Genomic DNA, 15,760 nt, shown 5'->3' on the forward strand with positions numbered 1-15,760 from the left:
GGGAGACCACGGAAACGATGGATAGACGACGTGGAGGACGATGGGAGTGAGGGGATGGAGAAGAATTGTGAATGATGGGACAGAATGGAAAAAATTCATCGAACAAGCTAAGACCCACACAGGGTTATAACGCAATATGGAGAAGAAGAATTCGTATTTTCTAAGTACACGGAAGTTCGCCCATATTTGTCTATTTTAAATACGTAATTCAAAACTGGAAGCTATAAATGAGAAAAATCTTACTTTATTTCAGACAAAGTTCGTACCACTCAGAATCACGGCTCATATAAACGATACCGTTCCCTCTTCACGTGCACCCAGACTTGGCTGGGTTCACTCTTATTTCCGTGACGATTAAATTTTGTAGCACGTTAACATGGACCATTCACTGAGTAAATGGACGAAAGAAACAGAAAATCGATCTGTCAACAGGTTTTTGTGGTCGGACGACAAAAAACTATTTCAATTTTATGAATTTTAAATATGGTGACAGTGGTATGACCCAGAGAAAGGTGGAATTACGAAAGTTTAAAGGTGGAACATGTTCGTTGAGGTTAAGCACGACGATCAGCGTATCCGGAACAACAGAACAATTTTATGAATGACGTGACAGAAGCTTTGAAATAATGGCTTTAAGACCGACCTAAGTATTTTATTTATCGCAGTCTGGAAGCCCGTCGAAAACTGGAAGTAGCCACCTGTCGTATCTGAGTTTAAGACAGGCTATCGCGATTTAATACTACTTTTTCCAAAGTTTCTAAAAGTACTTATTGTACGTATCTGAGTTACACCTAATCTGCATGGTTTCTTAAATTAAAATACTCTGTAATTAATTTAGTTTCCGACTTAAACGATCTTCTACCTTGTGTCTGATTACGATGGCAGTTTTATTTTCTTTGTATTTAATCTTTCGTTAAAGTTCGTCACAGTCTCTAGCGCTCAACGAGTCTCGACTATCTCCACTTTAAGTTAAGTGGTTCCATAATTACTTATCAGCAAGATTTTCTTCAATACAATAATTTTATTCACCGTCTTTACACAAGCTTATAGATTGTTAAAATCACATAAAATTATAACATTTCAACATTTGATATTGTTACATTTTAAAATGACGACATGTTTCGATGTTCATTCCATCATCGTCAGGTCTATCAATTAAAATTAAAAACTGTTGCACTTGCTGCCCTGCGTATACTGATTTGTTCTACCCGTTAGATTTTATTTGTTTAACCTCCAGGCTTCTTCCATTTACTTTTGAAGACTGCGCCTGGATGTCTTAAATCTGCAAAATCAATTTTAATTTTCATATCCTGATCCTGGCTACTGACATAGGAAATGGAATAATTTTAAAGAATTACTCAATATATCGTAATACAAGCAAAAGAAAAGTAATCACAAAATATTTAAAGTATTATAACATACCGGGTTGTGTGTGAGGTGCGTGTCCGATATTACGGAGCTGTAGACTGCAACTAAGTTGTGAGTATCGTGTATGGCTATATATATTGGGTGAAAGTTGTTTAGGGGGTTGGGTCGATGGACTGTAGAATGTTAAATATCGGATTGTTCGTGTAGATGTTACTGTCGTTTAATGCAAGATTTTGTTTATGTGTTCTTTGTATATGATATTTTTCTATGGTGTCTCTATGATAGACCTGACGATGATGGAATGAACATCGAAACATGTCGTCATTTTAAAATGTAACAATATCAAATGTTGAAATGTTATAATTTTATGTGATTTTAACAATCTATAAGCTTGTGTAAAGACGGTGAATAAAATTAAGATATAAGATTTTCTTCGTTCGTTTTCTAAGAAAATATTCCCTCTCTATTCTGTATCATCTTTAATATTACAATGCTCTAAATTGTACCTATTTTATTAACAACCTTTGGGCTAGAATTGATTATTAAATTTTCTTTTCTTTTCCGGTGACTTAAAAATACGCGAAGACATAAACTTCGTTATCAACTGCAAAATTCAACAAGCTTATCATGATCGGTACATCAACGGTGTGCTAAAAACTATATCAAACTTAACATTCAGTAAATTAAAATCATATTATACCTTTCACGTGTAAGGAAAATATTTCAATTGCTACATCAGCGATATTTAAATTTTTCCTACTGAATTTAAAAGAGATATTCGTGCATCTTTAGATAGTAAATGACATAAACATGGCACTAAATACATTACGGCTTATTTGTTATATTGCATGTAATTTCTATTCTTTAATCAGTGTGGCCAAATTCAAAGTACATGAGATGTGGAACTGGAGATTTGTTTTGGACTCTCGGACTTCGTGATTTCTGCTGGAAACTTACGTGCATATTTTTCATACAGTTGGGAAGATGCGGACTTTGCAAAGGATTTGGATCGCTACTGATTATCTCTGTAAAAATCCTTTGAATGTCTGTCCACATGCTAACCCCCCCCCCCCCACCCAATTAAATTTTATTCCATTATAAACTTAAGTTTATTATTTGTACAATATAGATGCGTAGCATTAATAGCTCAAAATGTTTAGAACTGTAATCCGTGTAATGGAATTTATGGCTTTTGTCTGGAATCCACTTTTGGAAAGAAATCAACCATTCTGATTATCTGAGTAAAAATCGATTTACAGATTTTGACATTTACTGAATGTGATGAGCAGGTAGGGACTCGAAACCATAGCTAACCCATTCTGATGGTCCGTCGGCCGTTCTAGTTCATGAAATGTCCGATGGTCACATCGTGCTGCACTCTGATGCTGATATGGGAATCACCCGCTGTGGCGCATTAATTCGACCGTGAAGGTGGCGATGTTGGCAGGAGAAACGACTAACAAAAGAGCGTAATGATGCGGACTAATCCGGCCATTATGCAACCAGGCTTCGTGAAACATGTGACAACAAAACAATGGAAAGACACGTACAACACATGCCGTTAACGGCTATGCACGTTTATGTACGTAACCGAACACAGCTATGGCTCGTGTACTTTGTTACCACTTCAGTTACACACTCGCATTAGCATGTTTGATCATACTAAGTATACCCCAGTGCCAGATATTTAGACAACGCACGAGTTCAGCATTCGGCTCTTCTGAAGGACGAAATGCGAGACGCGGAAGCCTCCTTTTGGGATGTGGCGTTGAATTTGGCTACCTACGTTACGTCAGATTTGCTGTTTTCAGGGTAGTGCATACAAGCAAGATCTTCGAATACAGTAGACGCCTATTACGGCAATATTCCCTTGGTTAGACTTCGTCCTAGTTTGGGAATAAAAAAACAGTTTCAGATTGTCGCACATGGCGGGAACATGATCGTTATCTATTGGTGGGTAAGGATTAAAAAGGATACGATCGTGGTGTACTTTAAAGCACAGCCCTTGGACAGACCGATTGTAGCACGTGGAATATTCCAACTAGCAACTCAATAGGCCTAATAGCGAATTATCAGGAGGTTCAGGGAATTTCATGTTAAGTAACCGAGCAGTGAATGGAGATACATCTTCCAGACTCACTTGCCAATTGATTACTGGCTGTGTTAATTAGCAAGACGTTATTTGCTTTGGATGAAATGCATTATAATATCTGGTATCTGTACTCCGAAGCCCCAATAAGACGATACCAAAATGTGAGTTGGAATTCGTAGAATTCTGGAAACAGCTAACATTTCATCCGCTTCAGAGGTTATACGTCTACCAATACAATACTTTTGTTTTGTGGTGTACACTTACAAAGGGGAACACTCGAACTAAATTTGGAGAAGATCTTGCTGCATTTTAAATACGTTATTTCCGCTTTTCAGTGTCGTAATTACGCCCTGCGGCAGACTTTTCTTAAAACGTCGATGGAAGTGATTGCTCACTGCAATAAACATCCACCACTGGACCATATCTTCAGCCAGCCACATCCTACTTATTTAAGATGTATTTTAATATCATCCTACGCTTAGGTATGAAGAAGTTTATGATACTCCCATCATGTAATTTTCTCTGTTCTCCTGCCGCCTTCTCCTTATAATATGAAATATTCTACAATAACTTCACTCTAAACGAGACACACGCTTCGGCTGTTTTATCAACCGGTAAGAAGGCTGGGTGGGCCCCAAAGCAGGTCTGGACGTGAAGGCTACAATAAAAATATGTTGACCCTGTTGAGAACCGAACCTCGGTCATCGAGCTCCTGGTAGTTCACTGTATTGACAAATATAATAACATAAGACAAAGAGTGCATAGCTCTCTCTCGAGACTTCTGTTCGTCGTCCTATAATGTCCAAGTATTTTCCTCAGAACCCCGGCCTTAAAAAGAACGTCTCTAAGACATTCCTTTTGGGCTGGCTTTGCTACAGCTGTGTGCAGAAGATGACTGTCTTCTGGGTTGCACCGTCGTGCTGTCTGGCAGAATTTTACGAGCGACCCCATCGTCCTGATGATGGAGTAAGGAAGGGCCTCTGAAACGTCGATAAAATTCTACCAGACTACACGGCGCTGCAACCCGGCCATCTTTGGGATGAGCGCCGTTACAACCTCAGATCCTGACAATACGCACGATGTAGTTTATGGAAAACTAATCCAGAGACCCTGGGCTCAATTAAGCTTCAAACGTTTAATTAAACCGCGAAGATTAATGACGTCAACAAATCTGCAGCTCTAAAGATGACACGCGGAAGCTATTCAGACTCCATGAAGGAACTTGCCCAGTCGTCGACATACATCTGTTTGCTGCGCAGATAACGTTTGATCAGGCAGTCAACTTACTCAGGAGCGGATAACATATTTTACACGAGTGGAAGTTGTAAAGGGAATCAGTGACAAAAGGAATTCAGATTTTTTTGAAATAAACACTTCACAAAGCTACGCAAATTCCCTTGTCCAAACCAAACGCTGGTCTCTACGTAACGGAGGGACGTACCGCCTCTGCAGACGGGTAGAGGACTCTGGTCTCCGAAGTCAAGGTGTGAATTAACGTCGAAAGCTGGTAAAGTTTACCGACGCTTAGTAAGCGGTTACTGCATTCATCAGGGCCAGAATACAGGCATGTACCAACTAGAGAAAGTCAAAACAGATTTTGATTAAATTTGACATTAAATTTTTCTTAAAGATTCTCAGGCCTTTCTGTGGGCGAAAATGACTGAACATTTCCAGTCCATCTTGTTTACCTTCGTTACCATGGCAATCTGGGAAACCTTGCGTTGAAAGCAATCGCATGGGGAACTCCACGTGATGATGTTGTCGCCTAGCGAGACGACGGTCAGACATCCCGCTGACAGAAAGAAAACTGATTCCAGGTATTTGTGACATCAATGGTGGCTTGCGAAAAGTCTTATATAATAGGTAAAAGGCATAATTTCAAGTAGAATTAAAGAGATAAATAGGTACACGCGCCGCCTACTCTGTTCATAAACGGGTAGTGTTTACAAATAAGTCATGAGACTCATTGCGGTTTCCTGTCTTCATGGGTGTAGCATAATTTGTCCCCTGAATGTAACGGGTGGGTGTATTTGTGAATATCACTACTCTGTGTGAACCTTTTGTTTATAATATACGAAATTTTGTAAAAATATGAATTGTAATATATATATAATATGTACTGTGTTCTTAAGACTTACTTCACATTCTATTGTCTTCTGACTATCTTATGGATTTGAATGAATGAACCCCCCCCCCCCCCCACAACCCTCTGCCTCGCCTGCGACGCTCCCTGATTGTCTGATGTTTCCATTTTCAGATAAACATCTCGGTGCTTATGTACGTACAGGCGCTGCGGGAGGCCGCTCCTCCAGGAAAATCGAAAGCGAAGAGAAGTCAGGAGTCATTTCGTTCTGGACTCTTATTTCCCGGTTCGGAAATTAAAGACCGGATGTTTTATTTGGACACCGTCGAATGAGGAGTCTCCGAGAGTGGCCGTAGAGACTGGTTCACGGTAACTTCATTCAGAGTGAGTGTGACGTCACAAAAGTTGACCGCGTGTAGGCCCCAGAGCGAGAAGCCTTTATATATCATAAGTTAATTATGCGGTTTTATTATATTTGCTTTAGAACTATATACAGAGATCTGTGGCCGCCTAACACCAGGTTTCCACGGCCACAGTCCTTACATATTACAGCTTACTACAACTATTCACTAATGCTACTCTACATGACTATTATTAATCCCTAATACTATTTACATAACTCTTTCTTATTGCTCGCGTGCCTTCTACCCCAGTGGCAGTTCTAAATTCCTAATTTTGACCTGTCTTTTACATCTTACTTTGTACAGAAATTTCCCTACATCCCTGACCTCCGTGTCATTCGTAGTGCTTAAAATTTTCTTGAAACGGTGAACCACTTGTTCCTCAGGAGCTGTTCCCTCCACCTCCCGGTTTCCGTACACTTTAATAGTATGTGAATCTCGCTTTCTGTCGCCCCACATAAAGGGCATATTTTCCCATCCATGCCCCCCCTCATCCCTCTCAGCTTCCAAATACCCGCTTTGAACCATGCCCATCCCTCCCTCTCCACCCTCGTAACAGCAACCAATGTAACCCTGTCTACCCCACCCTGATTTCATCTCCCCGTACAACGCCAAAGATCTCTTTTCTCTAATTTTAGCAAAAACGTTCTGTCGTTCTATGGCGTTGCACCTCTCCTTTAAAATTTCCCACGTCCTGCCCACACTTCTTCCTTGCGGATCCTGCCAAATATACCCCAACCCCAATTTATCTAATTCCTCTTTTACCCCCTTAGCCCATCCCCCAATTTTCAAGTTCAGTACCTGCCAGTCGTAGCATCTCCTTACTAAATCCTCCCTGTCCATTTGCAAAATCCTTAACCAAAATTTTGTGACCAACCCTAAAACCTTGCCCCTCCTGCTGTCTCTCCCCAGTTCCACCTCGGCTACCCCATTTGCTCCGACCCTTGGTATCCCTAGGACCTTCTTACAAAATCTCCCGTGGATTACATCAACTTCTTTCCATCCCTCCTCCAATCCCCATATTTCCGCCCCATACATCATTCTCGATTCACATACCATCTCGTATACATTTTCTAAAATATTTATCCTCATATGTGGCATTCTGGCTAAGCAATTGTCTATCGCCACTAAGGCCTGCTTCCCTTTTGCCACTACTTTAGCCTTTTGCTTAGCCCACCCTCCTGTGCTTTCCAGGTAGCATATTTCCTTCGCTGTTTCTATTATTTCGCCATTCATAAACCACCTCTCATCCTTTCTCAATTTCCCTCCCCTCTTGCATACCAACACTTTCGTCTTCTCCAACTTCCATTCCATGCAGTACTTCGCCACTTGGTTGATCCCCTTCTGCAAGCCTTTCACCGTAAGCGACCCAAATGCTAAATCATCCGCAAACAACAACCCCGGAATTGGTTCATCCCCTATCACAGGTGCATGTACGTTTCCCTCCCTAATATAATCGATAACATCATCAATAAAAATGTTAAACAGATTGCAGTTTTAAGGAATCTTAAAGCATTCACTAATCCTATTTTTTTAAGTTTTAGTAAGGAAAGTAGCGGTCATCTTGTCTTTGGTATAAAACGACGAAAACACAGCTTTTTCAGAAAGCCATGTACAACATATGTTATAGGGTGATTGAAAAGTTCGTGAGAGAAATGCGTCACGTACCCACAAACACGGAACCCTCTTCCAACGCCAGTTTAACCGCGAGGTGGCACTGTTACCTTAATTTTGATTTTACAAAATTTAATTTAATATTTGCGATACTGTGTCCTGGGTTGTGCGAAGTTTGAATCACTGCAATTTCCTTAATATTTCTTGTCACCCACATAAACACAAAAAAGCTGGTATTCATTGCACATTGAAGCGAACGAACACGAATCCAGCATCTGAAGACAAAGTTAAAATGATCCAGCGTGTTCAACACATTTATACTGAACGAGAATGATTCCCAATGCTGATTGCAAGAGGCATTACGTAATACTGAGGAAATACACCCCTCCCCTTACATTTTACAACTACAAAATGGGCAAAATTTAGGCTACATGTTTAAAAATTTGATTGGAAAATGTACCAGTCTGCATACGAACACTGGAAGGTAAGTTTTGCTTACAATCAACAGTAATTTAAGACAGCAGAGACCGGTTTAAGATAAACTGAACAGAGGTGACACTAGTCACTTGACATGCCTTGACTGAAATATTCAGAAGAATTTTAAATTGCTAATTCTGCTAAGCAAGGCACTAGTATGAATGAAAAGTGTATTGAGACAGCAAACTCCATGTCTGATATCCTAACAAGTACTTAAATTCCCCGTCCTCCCGCGTTTCGAGTAATAGAACGAGCTGTCTATTTCCTGGAGCCTATAACCGGCCAAATTGCGGGCACAAACCTCAGCAAAGTCTAGCGGCTTTTAAATCGCTTATGACAGCACAGAAGCATTTCCGCGTAAGATTCGAAAAATAAATTTGGTTTAAAGTCTTTTAGGTTCGTCAGTTGTTACTGAACGCCTGTCACGTGGGAGCTCCGTAAAAGTAAGTTTTGTCTTTCCTAACTGTCATGTCACCCACGTATCACATCTTAGCCAACTGCTTACTTCTTCGGCTACAATAATTTTATTTTATCTCCGAGTTTATTAAATTTACACCAAAGGAAAGCATATAAGGGTTCGGATATTGACTTACTCTTTTACAATATTTTTCACGCACAATAAGCCAGGAGAATATGCGGTCAGAAGAGAGGAAATATTATTAGATTTGAGAAAAATACATAACATGTATCTTTATAATTGTACTCTTTACTAAATATTGTTTCATAAGTAAGCCCGTTCAAGGAGAATGACGTGGTAAAATCACGCGCATGCACAGAAGAGATGAAAAATGACAAATGCACAAAATATTTATACGAACACGCGGCGAAAAGAAGCTACTTTGATGACACTTAATACTTTCAAGATGTATATAAACAAGTAGAGTGTTAAGCGTGGATTGGATTTGTCTGGCTAAAGACAGGGTCCTGTGGCGGTCTCTTGTGAGCATGGCAATAAACTTCGAGGTCTGTTAACGACATCATACGAACGTAATTTTCCCCATTGACATAAATATTTCGAAGGAGTTGTGCCAAGTCAAAAACATCTCACACCCTACTGACATATTCATCGCCCTGATGACGGAGGCAGTATGACCTCTGAAACGGTGGTTAACATCGACCAGACTACACGGCGCAACAACCCAGAAGACAGAAATCTTCATACTCTGATGATGGAGGCAGTATGACCTCTGAAACGTTGTTTAACATCGACCAGACTACACGGCGCAACAACCCAGAAGACAGAAATCTTCACACTCTGATGATGGAGGCAGTATGACCTCTGAAACGTTGGTTAACATCGACCAGACTACACAGCGCAACAACCCAGAAGACAGAAATCTTCGCACTCTGATGATGGAGGCAGTATGACCTCTGAAACGTTAGTTAACATCGACCAGACTACACAGCGCAACAACCCAGCAGACAGAAATCTTCATACTCATCTTCCTGATGATGGAGGCAGTATGACCTCTGAAACGTTGGTAAACATCGACCAGACTACACAGCGCAACCACCCAGAAGACAGAAATCTTCAGACTCATCGCCCTGATGATGGAGGCAGTATGACCTCTGAAACGTTGTTTAACTTCGACCAGACTACACGGCGCAACAACCCAGAAGACAGAAATCTTCATACTCTGATGATGGAGGCAGTATGACCTCTGAAACGTTGGTTAACATCTACCAGACTACACAGCGCAACAACCCAGAAGACAGAAATCTTCAGACTCATCGCCCTGATGATGGAGGCAGTATGACCTCTGAAACGTTGGTTAACATCGACCAGACTACACAGCGCAACAACCCAGAAGACAGAAATCTTCATACTCATCGCCCTGATGATGGAGGCAGTATGACCTCTGAAACGTTGGTTAACATCTACCAGACTACACAGCGCAACAACCCAGAAGACAGAAATCTTCAGACTCATCGCCCTGATGATGGAGGCAGTATGACCTCTGAAACGTTGTTTAACTTCGACCAGACTACAAGGCGCAACAGCCCAGAAGACAGAAATCTTCATACTCTGATGATGGAGGCAGTATGACCTCTTAAACGTTGGTTAACATCGACCAGACTACACAGCGCAACAACCCAGAAGACAGAAATCTTCATACTCATCGCCCTGATGACGGAGGCAGTATGACCTCCGAAACGTTGGTTCACATCGACCAGACTACACGGCGCAACAACCCAGAAGACAGAAATCTTCATACTCATCGTCCTGATGATGGAGGCAGTATGACCTCTGAAACGTTGGTTAACATCGACCAGACTACACAGCGCAACAACCCAGAAGACAGAAATCTTCATACTCTGATGACGGAGGCAGTATGACCTCTTAAACGTTGTTTAACTTCGACCAGACTACAAGGCGCAACAGCCCAGAAGACAGAAATCTTCATACTCTGATGATGGAGGCAGTGTGACCTCTTAAACGTTGGTTAACATCGACCAGACTACACAGCGCAACAGCCCAGAAGACAGAAATCTTCATACTCATCGTCCTGATGATGGAGGCAGTATGACCTCTGAAACGTTGGTAAACATCGACCAGACTACACAGCGCAACAACCCAGAAGACAGAAATCTTCAGACTCATCGCCCTGATGATGGAGGCAGTATGACCTCTGAAACGTTGTTTAACTTCGACCAGACTACAAGGCGCAACAGCCCAGAAGACAGAAATCTTCATACTCTGATGATGGAGGCAGTATGACCTCTTAAACGTTGGTTAACGTCGACCAGACTACACAGCGCAACAGCCCAGAAGACAGAAATCTTCATACTCATCGTCCTGATGATGGAGGCAGTATGACCTCTGAAACGTTGGGTTAACATCTACCAGACTACACAGCGCAACAGCCCAGAAGACAGAAATCTTCATACTCATCGTCCTGATGATGGAGGCAGTATGACCTCTGAAACGTTGGGTTAACATCTACCAGACTACACAGCGCAACAACCCAGCAGACAGAAATCTTCATACTCATCTTCCTGATGATGGAGGCAGTATGACCTCTGAAACGTTGGTAAACATCGACCAGACTACACAGCGCAACCACCCAGAAGACAGAAATCTTCAGACTCATCGCCCTGATGATGGAGGCAGTATGACCTCTGAAACGTTGTTTAACTTCGACCAGACTACACGGCGCAACAACCCAGAAGACAGAAATCTTCATACTCTGATGATGGAGGCAGTATGACCTCTGAAACGTTGGTTAACATCTACCAGACTACACAGCGCAACAACCCAGAAGACAGAAATCTTCAGACTCATCGCCCTGATGATGGAGGCAGTATGACCTCTGAAACGTTGGTTAACATCGACCAGACTACACAGCGCAACAACCCAGAAGACAGAAATCTTCATACTCATCGCCCTGATGATGGAGGCAGTATGACCTCTGAAACGTTGGTTAACATCTACCAGACTACACAGCGCAACAACCCAGAAGACAGAAATCTTCAGACTCATCGCCCTGATGATGGAGGCAGTATGACCTCTGAAACGTTGTTTAACTTCGACCAGACTACAAGGCGCAACAGCCCAGAAGACAGAAATCTTCATACTCTGATGATGGAGGCAGTATGACCTCTTAAACGTTGGTTAACATCGACCAGACTACACAGCGCAACAACCCAGAAGACAGAAATCTTCATACTCATCGCCCTGATGACGGAGGCAGTATGACCTCCGAAACGTTGGTTCACATCGACCAGACTACACGGCGCAACAACCCAGAAGACAGAAATCTTCATACTCATCGTCCTGATGATGGAGGCAGTATGACCTCTGAAACGTTGGTTAACATCGACCAGACTACACAGCGCAACAACCCAGAAGACAGAAATCTTCATACTCTGATGACGGAGGCAGTATGACCTCTTAAACGTTGTTTAACTTCGACCAGACTACAAGGCGCAACAGCCCAGAAGACAGAAATCTTCATACTCTGATGATGGAGGCAGTGTGACCTCTTAAACGTTGGTTAACATCGACCAGACTACACAGCGCAACAGCCCAGAAGACAGAAATCTTCATACTCATCGTCCTGATGATGGAGGCAGTATGACCTCTGAAACGTTGGGTTAACATCTACCAGACTACACAGCGCAACAGCCCAGAAGACAGAAATCTTCATACTCATCGTCCTGATGATGGAGGCAGTATGACCTCTGAAACGTTGGGTTAACATCTACCAGACTACACAGCGCAACAACCCAGCAGACAGAAATCTTCATACTCATCTTCCTGATGATGGAGGCAGTATGACCTCTTAAACGTTGGTTAACGTCGACCAGACTACACAGCGCAACAGCCCAGAAGACAGAAATCTTCATACTCATCGTCCTGATGATGGAGGCAGTATGACCTCTGAAACGTTGGGTTAACATCTACCAGACTACACAGCGCAACAGCCCAGAAGACAGAAATCTTCATACTCATCGTCCTGATGATGGAGGCAGTATGACCTCTGAAACGTTGGGTTAACATCTACCAGACTACACAGCGCAACAACCCAGCAGACAGAAATCTTCATACTCATCTTCCTGATGATGGAGGCAGTATGACCTCTGAAACGTTGGTAAACATCGACCAGACTACACAGCGCAACCACCCAGAAGACAGAAATCTTCAGACTCATCGCCCTGATGATGGAGGCAGTATGACCTCTGAAACGTTGTTTAACTTCGACCAGACTACACGGCGCAACAACCCAGAAGACAGAAATCTTCATACTCTGATGATGGAGGCAGTATGACCTCTGAAACGTTGGTTAACATCTACCAGACTACACAGCGCAACAACCCAGAAGACAGAAATCTTCAGACTCATCGCCCTGATGATGGAGGCAGTATGACCTCTGAAACGTTGGTTAACATCGACCAGACTACACAGCGCAACAACCCAGAAGACAGAAATCTTCATACTCATCGCCCTGATGATGGAGGCAGTATGACCTCTGAAACGTTGGTTAACATCTACCAGACTACACAGCGCAACAACCCAGAAGACAGAAATCTTCAGACTCATCGCCCTGATGATGGAGGCAGTATGACCTCTGAAACGTTGTTTAACTTCGACCAGACTACAAGGCGCAACAGCCCAGAAGACAGAAATCTTCAGACTCATCGCCCTGATGATGGAGGCAGTATGACCTCTGAAACGTTGTTTAACTTCGACCAGACTACAAGGCGCAACAGCCCAGAAGACAGAAATCTTCAGACTCATCGCCCTGATGATGGAGGCAGTATGACCTCTGAAACGTTGGTTAACATCGACCAGACTACACAGCGCAACAACCCAGAAGACAGAAATCTTCATACTCATCGCCCTGATGATGGAGGCAGTATGACCTCTGAAACGTTGTTTAACTTCGACCAGACTACAAGGCGCAACAGCCCAGAAGACAGAAATCTTCATACTTCTTGTGTCTGAAGGATGAAGCACATCGATTTTTACAGGTTCACTATTATCATTTGGATAGTAAAACGTAGGACGCCGATACGGACTGCGTGGCAAAAACTTGGCACACCGGGAACAGACGATCACGTTAGGGTTAGTATTAAGCAGATAGAATCTAATCTGCGAGGGTGTAAGGTCGGTAACTACATCGGGATCTTTTGCAGTTGGCGACGTTCAGTTTTAGGGGTTCTAAGCCCACCGAAGCTTTAGAAATTAATGTTAAATCTTCCGTGACTATGAAGTGGTTTCGTCCTTCAGCCACTTTTGTCTAACCACAAGCTTCTGCACCACTAGCGACAGCTATTGTTCGGTTCCGAAACTGTTACACTTAGACTATAATACCTGAATGCCAAGTTCGTCTTTAGGTTAGGTTAGGTTAAGCACAGTTTAGTAACGGCGTCACTGTTTAGAGGTCCAAACATTGAAACAACTGGGGGCCATTTCCACAAAGCGAGTTCATGAACAGGAAAGTGCATATTGTTCAACGGCGCAGTAATTAACGGAAGCAAGCAGCCTGCTCTTAAGACTCTCGGAGAGGCTGAACGGGGAAGAATAAAATAAGCCCGGAGTGTTCGTTCTGAAAAGGAAAAGGGAAATTACTTCCGCCTTGTCTCGCGAAATAAATTCACAAATTTCGAAAATTTAAAATTTCCAAAATTTTGTAAACACTAAAATACGTTCAAAATTACTCGGGATTTCAAAGCGCAGAATTAAAAAGTAATATTTTCCACTTTCGAAATACCAACCATTGAAATTTATAACAAAACATCTGTCCCTCCCTGAACTTTCTTAACCGATACTAAACAAACTTAACCTAACCTAACCTAACGTACCCTATCCTGTTCTAACCTAACCTGCCCTCCTCCTTCCTAAAAGAATCTTAAAATACAGGAACACTTAGACTGATTCCCAATTAAGTCAATACGAACAACATGTACCATAATAACCACGGCAAACGTTCAAAGAACGCGTAACTGTTTTTGCCAATAGTAAGCATGGAAACTGTTTTAAACAAAAGAATTCACACTACGGCAGTATCTCAGTACCCACTTCACGACTTTCCTCATTCACCATTTTGTAGTGCAAGATGGAATTAATATCCATACAAAATTTCGAGTTGAATCGACGGTCAGACACGACTAGCCCTTCCTATGCACTTTTTGCAAACAATGTATAATAAATGTTTTTAACTTCGCCTGTATAATGAGGATTGCTTTGTTATTAAAGGGACAGTTGCCAGTTCGTAGGCCTCTCTTGTTGTCTCATCTCGCGAAAATCTGATCATATATATACAGGGTGGGTGGGAAGTAAGTACGCATTAAATAATCGCTATGCATTGGAAATATAGAGGTTATAACCATTTCTCAGTGCCTACTTACTTCCTACCCACCCTGTATATGTTCATATCTTCACAGAGGATAAGAATTTAGTAAGGACGCGTGGATGGCGAGTGAGAGTGTACAAGACACAGGATTACGTACGAAGTGTTCAGTGTTAACATTTCGCCCTCTGCTCCGCCTGAAAGTTATTTGGCCGGCACTACAACTCCTAATTCTTTCATAGGCACTGGGCTTCGCAGACTACGTTTGTGCGAAAAGCGGATGTCAGCAAAATGACCTCGACGCTTCGAGAGACCTCCGTAACTTGAAATATGACACAGTGGAATTACTATCCACTGACTGGACCCACACCTGCCAAACCGAGTCCTGGCTGGACGGGCGGTGTGGGGGGGGGGGTGGGGGGGCTACGGATGTCGCAGACGAGATATGGGCTGCCCTGCATGACAAGTTGGCTCCACACAATCGATGCTTAATGACCTTCCGGAAGCGATGCATGGGGTTGGCATTATTACATGGGGCCCCAGGTTCTGGACGGCAGCCAAACCAGACTAGATATTCGGAGGATGGAGCACCAATTCTTCATTGGACAGCGTCGACCTTTGACACCTTGCGTTCCCCTCCTGGCAGTTCGGTTAGAGACGTCGCTCTGATGGTTGGACCATCACCAGGGTGCGGAACAAAAACCTCACAATGGCGACCTTTTGACTTCATAGGTCGCCATTTGTTTTCGCGTTTCCATTGGAAAGTTATATACTTGGAGTTTTCGTGCCTCTGCGAGGAATAGGAAAGGAACTGGTTCTGTCCTAAATGAAGAATTAAGACGTCGAAATTGATACGAATCATGGTTAAGGTTAATGGGACAAGGCTGTAGCTGGACTTAAAGACGCAGTGAGGAAAAGCTGGATTAACGTT

General features: G+C 42.5%; 1 protein-coding gene across 1 annotated transcript; it reads right to left on the reverse strand.

Annotated features, from left to right (window-relative positions):
- Positions 1–5,908: 5,908 nt before the first annotated feature.
- LOC147872939 (uncharacterized) lies at positions 5,909–7,482 on the reverse strand. The gene has a single exon (XM_087353530.1). It carries the CDS (start codon positions 7,256–7,258, stop codon positions 6,188–6,190), a length of 1,071 nt encoding a protein of 356 aa, XP_087209656.1. The 5' UTR covers positions 7,259–7,482; the 3' UTR covers positions 5,909–6,187.
- Positions 7,483–15,760: the final 8,278 nt, after the last annotated feature.

The sequence above is a fragment of the Zootermopsis nevadensis genome, unplaced genomic scaffold, assembly GCF_977971745.1.
Source record: "Zootermopsis nevadensis isolate Lab colony 2312 unplaced genomic scaffold, Znev_1.0 Znev_ptg000022l, whole genome shotgun sequence".
Classification (NCBI taxonomy): domain Eukaryota; kingdom Metazoa; phylum Arthropoda; class Insecta; order Blattodea; family Termopsidae; genus Zootermopsis; species Zootermopsis nevadensis.

Excerpts from the sequence above, each read along its gene's own strand:
- LOC147872939 (XM_087353530.1), bottom strand. The coding sequence starts at position 7,258 with ATGGAATGGAAGTTGGAGAAGACGAAAGTGTTGGTATGCAAGAGGGGA.